Raw genomic sequence first — 6,078 nt, forward strand, 5'->3', positions numbered from 1 at the left:
AATGAATTGAAGGAGAAAAAACATATGATCATCTCAATAAATGCAGAGAAAGCTTTCGACAAAATTCAACACCCATTTATGATAAAAACCCTGCAGAAAGTAGGCATAGAGGGAACTTTCCTCAACATAATAAAGGCCATATATGACAAACCCACAGCCAACATCGTCCTCAATGGTGAAAAACTGAAAGCATTTCCACTAAGATCAGGAACAAGACAAGGTTGCCCACTCTCACCACTCTTATTCAACATAGTTTTGGAAGTTTTAGCCACAGCAATCAGAGAAGAAAAGGAAATAAAAGGAATCCAAATCGGAAAAGAAGTAAAGCTGTCACTGTTTGCAGATGACATGCCACTCTACATAGAGAATCCTAAAGATGCTACAAGAAAACTACTAGAGCTAATCAATGAATTTGGGAAAGTAGCAGGATACAAAATTAATGCATAGAAATCTCTGGCATTCCTATACACTAATGAAAAATCTGAAAGCGAAATCAAGAAAACACTCCCATTTACCACTGCAACAAAAAGAATAAAATATCTAGGAATAAACCTACCTAAGGAGACAAAAGACCTGTATGCAGAAAATTATAAGACACTGATGAAAGAAATTAAAGAGGATACAAATAGATGGAGAGATATACCATGTTCTTGGATTGGAAAAACGAACATTGTGAAAATGACTCTACTACCCAAAGCAATCTAGAGATTCAGTGCAATCCCTATCAAACTACCACTGGCATTTTTCACAGAACTACAACAAAAAATTTCACAATTTGTATGGAAACACAAAAGACCCCGAATAGCCAAAGCAATCTTCAGAACGAAAAATGGAGCTGGAGGAATCAGGCTTCCTGACTTCAGACTATACTACAAAGCTACAGTAATCAAGACAGTATGGTACTGGCAGAAAAACAGAAAGATCAATGGAACAGAATAGAAAGCCCAGAGATAAACCCACGCACGTATGGTCACCTTATCTTTGATAAAGGAGGCAAGAATGTACAGTGGAGAAAGGACAGCCTCTTCAATAAATGGTGCTGGGAAAACTGGACAGGTACATGTAAAAGTATGAGGTTAGATTACTCCCTAACACCATACACAAAAATAAGCTAAAAATGGATTAAAGACCTAAAGGTAACGCCAGAAACTATCAAACTCTTAGAGGAAAACATAGGCAGCACACTCTATGACATAAATCACAGCAAGATTCTTTTTGACCCACCTCCTAGAGAAATGGAAATAAAAACAAAAATAAACAAATGGGACCTAATGAAACTTAAAAGATTTTGCACGGCAAAGGAAACCATAAACAAGACCAAAAGACTACCCTCAGAATGGGAGAAAATATTTGCTACTGAAGCAACTGACAAAGGATTGATCTCCAAAATTTACAGGCAGCTCATGCAGCTCAATAACAAAAAAACAAACAACCCAATCCAAAAATGGGCAGAAGACATAGACATTTCTTCAAAGATGATATACAGACTGCCAACAAACACATGAAAGAATGGTCAACATCATTAATCATTAGAGAAATGCAAATCCAAACTACAATGAGATATCATCTCACACCAGTCAGAATGGCCATCATCAAAAAATCTAGAAACAATAAATGCTGGAGAGGGTGTGGAGAAAAGGGAACACTCTTGCACTGCTGGTGTGAATGTGAATTGGTACAGCCACTATGGAGAACAGTATGGAGGTTCCTTAAAAAACTACAAATACAAGTACCATATGACCCAGCAATCCCACTACTGGGCATATACCCTGAGAAAACCATAATTCAAAAAGAGTCATGTACCAAAATGTTCATTGCAGCTCTATTTATAATAGCCGGGACATGGAAACAACCTAAGTGTCCATCATCGGACGAACTGATAAAGAAGATGTGGCACATATTATACAATGGAATATTACTCAGCCATAAAAAGAAACAAAATTGAGTTATTTGTAGTGAGGTTGATGGACCTAGAGTCTGTCATACAGAGTGAAGTAGTCAGAAAGAGAAAGACAAATACCGTATGCTAACACATATATATGGAATTTAAGAAAAAAAATGTCATGAAGAACCTAGGGGTAAGACAGGAATAAAGACACAGACCTACTAGACAATGGACTTGAGAATATGGAGAGGGGAAGGGTAAGCTGTGACAAAGTGAGAGAGTGGCATGGACATATATACACTACCAAACGTAAATTAGACAGCTCGTGGGAAGCAGCTGCATAGCACAGGGAGATCAGCTCGGTGCTTTGTGACCACCTAGAGGGGTGGGATAGGGAGTGTGGGGGGGAGGGAGACGCAAGAGGGAAGAGATGTAGGAACATATGTATATGTATAACTGATTCACTTTGTTAAAAAAATTTTAAAAAGAAAAAAAAATAAACTACAAATAACAAGTTTCTAGAGCAGAAGCATCAACAGAGCCAGAATGAAGACTTAGTAAAGTAGGGACTTCTCAGTATTTGTAAAACAAGTTCAGGTTGGAAATTGAAAGGGCTTATAGAAGAGTCCACAGATATAATAACCAGAAAATGCCAGAAACAGAAAAGTGATAATCTCACACATTTTTATAATCCCAAAGGAAAAAAAAACAATGTGAAATTACTCAAAAGAATATGTACGTACATTTAACAGGATATAGTTTGGATTTTTTTTCAGGACTGCTTTTTATGGGGAGATCATAACAGCATTTACAAGACTCTTAAAAAGGTGGGAGGAAAATATACCAGCCACTCACTCACTTCAAGCACGGCTGAGAGGGCCAGAGCCCCACCCGTCTCTTCGCCCAGGCACTCTGGGAATGTCACTCCACTCTAAGAAATCAGACTGTGGAATAACCTCACCGCCAGTTCAGGCAATCCCTAGATCCTGACACAGCTAAACTGCCTTTGCTTTCACTCTGCTTATACATTTGGCTTCATTTCTGAAAATTGCTATTATGGTTTCCAATGATCTATTGGCTATATTTGAACAGTCCCACTCGGAAATTCTTTACATTCTCGCAGGGCACATTGCTACCCAGCTACACTGTACCCGGTGTCCTGTAAAGTGTAAGTTTGGTGAATGAGGTAGAGAAAAATGTTAGCTAGATCTTTTCCAACTTTTGAGTGTTCTCTCAGGATTCCAGCTTTTCCCCTCCCCGAGGACTTGAATACAGATGTGGAGAAAATCCACCTTCAACTCTGCCTAAGAGATGGCAGATCCGCACCATGGGAGGACTTGTCAGTGCCATGAGAGAGACAAGTAAACTGCTTTCTTTATTGTGCCATTGTATTTGGGGAACTCTCGTAGCAGTTTAATTTTTACTCTACCTAATAAGCCACTCCAAATTAACCTTTACCCATGCACATGACAGTGCACCAAGGTGTGCTCCCACCTGACACACGTCTGCAAAACTGCCAAACAAAACCACAGAGACACAAAGCCATTAGAGAAGTTATCTGGGAGAACCTAATGGCGTGTTTACCTGCCAGAGTTCTGCCCAGGCCAGCCAGCTGGTCTTTGGTCAAGTGAAGCTGGGCTGCCACACAGAGAGCTTGCTGCCAACTGCCACAAGCCACAAAGGCACTGAGAGCTTTCTCGTGGGCACCAGTGTGGGCAAACACGAGCCCTGCTGGCACACACAGGTGCTCCTGCAGCAGGTGTTCCCCATAAGCAATGCTGATGTCCTGGGACAGGAAGAGACAAAGGGTTGGTGAGGACAGGTGATAACTGTTTTTTTAAATCTCCAAGGTAGGCTGCCTCGGTCATTATACTTGAAACTCCCTGGAATGACTTAGAAAAACCCTGTGGATGACCAGTGAATTCAATCTTTCTTCCACTCAAAACCTTACTGAGGATGTGCCATGTATTCATCCAACAAAAAATTACTGAGTACTATTCAGGGCAGTGGGAGTAACACAGCAAAGCAAAAAATAAAGCCAAACATAGCAAAAACAAACAAACAGAAAAAATAAACAGTAACAAGAACCACTCCCAACTTCCTGCTCTTGTGGTGAAAGAGTACGAACTTATAAACACACTGTGGTCAACAGCTAATGGCAGATAGTGGTAAAGGGCCAGAGCGATGGGAGTGCTGTTTCAGAGGGCTGTGAGGATTAGAAGCCACGTGAAGAGTTATGGGACAGTACTCCACGCCAAGAGCACAGAAAGCACCATGGCCATCGGGCAGGAATGGGTATGGAATGCACAGGAAAGAATAACAAAAAGGCTGGTATGACTGAAGCACAGAGGGCACAGGAGACAAACATAAGGCAAATGAGAGCAAAGAGGCAGGCTTTGGCCAAATTCTCTATTCCCCAGGCTCAGTATGAGGCAGGGAAACAGGGGGACATAACACGGGGTCCCTGCCCTTAAGGAAACCCACAGCCTGGTGGGGCAACAAATCAGTAGATAGCAGATTGATAAATGCCCTTCCCAAGTTTAGAACAGGGTGCTCTGGGAGCTCAGTGTTTGGCACCTCAGCCAGGAACGGCTTTCTGGCAGAGGAGACCCGAGAGTTTAGAAGGACAGGGGGGCTGAAGGAAGTGGAGGAAGAGGGCTGCCAGAGGCAGCTGACGATAAAGAAGCAGGCAGGGGCCAGATGACAGAAAGACGTGTGCAATTTGTGGACAAACTGAAAATGGTGGTGATGATGGCACGGGCTCCATATCCCAGGTCGGCCACCTCACGTCCCAGGTCCTGAGGCAAGGTGGTTCCTCATTTGAAAATTGTGCACAACACCTACCAGGTTGTTGTAAGAATTATAATACATTTAGCTGATAAGCAAAGTATCTGCATATGAGAAAAGCTAAACAGATGTTTGTTCAAACAAGCGAACCAAACTTTATGTAGAAATACATGGGAAAGATCAGCACTATTCAGGAAGATCGTGAGTTTGGGCTGGAGGAGGGGCAGGATGGAAACTGCCATGGTATTCCCGAGGAGGATCCAGAGACAACGCCTAGGTTTCTTGCCTGGGCAAGTTCTTCAGAAGAGGAACAGGTCAGGGCCTTTCTCCCAGATAAGAAGTTCAAGATGAGGCTAATTAGTTTGAAGATAAATCTTGAAACCAAGGACAGTGTCAGGGACTCAGGAGCCTCATCCTTCTCCAACTAAAGCACAAAGCAAAATCAGGAGAGCCTCATTTCACATGCTACACACCTTGTACTGCTGCGAGTTTGGTGGATATAACTTCAGAGCTTCGTTATACAAGTTTTTATCTTTTATTAAGTTTAAGCATTCTGGGAAGTACTCCGGTCCTACAGGAATAAGATTCATACACACACAAGCTTGAGACTTGGGAAGCATAATGGATTTCATTTCTACCAATGGTCCCTACATAAAATCAACAAGGGACCTTTTTAAGACCTGCATAATTACAGTATCTGGAGAACGGGAATGCAGGAGTGTGAGCTTTAATGAGCACCACTGCAGATTCTGAGGTATGAGAAGCACCAATTGGAATGAGAGTTCTACTTAAAAGGAATTTTACACTACCTCTGATGAATGACCATCCAGCCCAGTGTTTGCTCAGCCTCCTTAGTAAGAATCACCTGGGGAGCTTATTAACCATACACACGCCTGAGTCCCGTCCCAGCCCAGCTGAACCAGATCCTCCAAGGAAGCCAGAAGCTGAATGCTTAACAAGCACCCCAGGTGCCTCTTCCTTGTCCCCGTCTCAGCCCTTAGGAAAGAGTCACAACTGCTGAAGCGTGAGGCTCCAGTACTGGTCAGGGATGGGGTGAAGCACAACACCCGGCATCGTGCTGCTTCGACTCCACATCACTGCCAATCAAAACTGTGTCAGGGCACTGCCAGTAGGCACGGCCACTCAGACAAGCTGGGTTTCCTTCAGGTGTCTGCAAACACCACGAGAAGAGTGAATTATCAACCAATTTTGATTTTAAGACACTGAAGTGAATTTCGAGGATGATCACTCTTGACTCAGAAGCATCTGCTCTATCTTAGCTATGGAGCTCCTCCCGTTCATTCAAAGACATTTGCTTTACCCTCAGCTTTTCAAAACATATGATAAAAATAAGGTGCGCGTACGTAATTGTTAACATTTTGAGGTGTGGAAATTGAAATCTGTCT

General features: G+C 42.4%; 1 protein-coding gene across 1 annotated transcript in view; it reads right to left on the reverse strand.

Moving 5' to 3' along the window:
* Window positions 1–6,027, reverse strand: part of LOC114898983 (elongator complex protein 1-like) — a 33,195-nt gene extending 27,168 nt beyond the window's left edge. The window contains exons 1-2 of the mRNA XM_029229301.1: window positions 5,146–6,027; window positions 3,470–3,671 (exon numbers count right to left, since the gene is read on the reverse strand). Coding sequence (XP_029085134.1) covers window positions 3,470–3,671; window positions 5,146–5,304 — 361 coding nt within the window. The 5' untranslated portion in view covers window positions 5,305–6,027. The remainder of the gene's footprint in view (window positions 1–3,469; window positions 3,672–5,145) is intronic.
* Between the last annotated feature and the right edge of the window lie 51 nt (window positions 6,028–6,078).

The sequence above is a fragment of the Monodon monoceros genome, unplaced genomic scaffold, assembly GCF_005190385.1.
Source record: "Monodon monoceros isolate NGI ecotype Baffin Bay Population unplaced genomic scaffold, NGI_Narwhal_1 Contig2899_ctg1, whole genome shotgun sequence".
In the NCBI taxonomy this organism is placed as follows: domain Eukaryota; kingdom Metazoa; phylum Chordata; class Mammalia; order Artiodactyla; family Monodontidae; genus Monodon; species Monodon monoceros.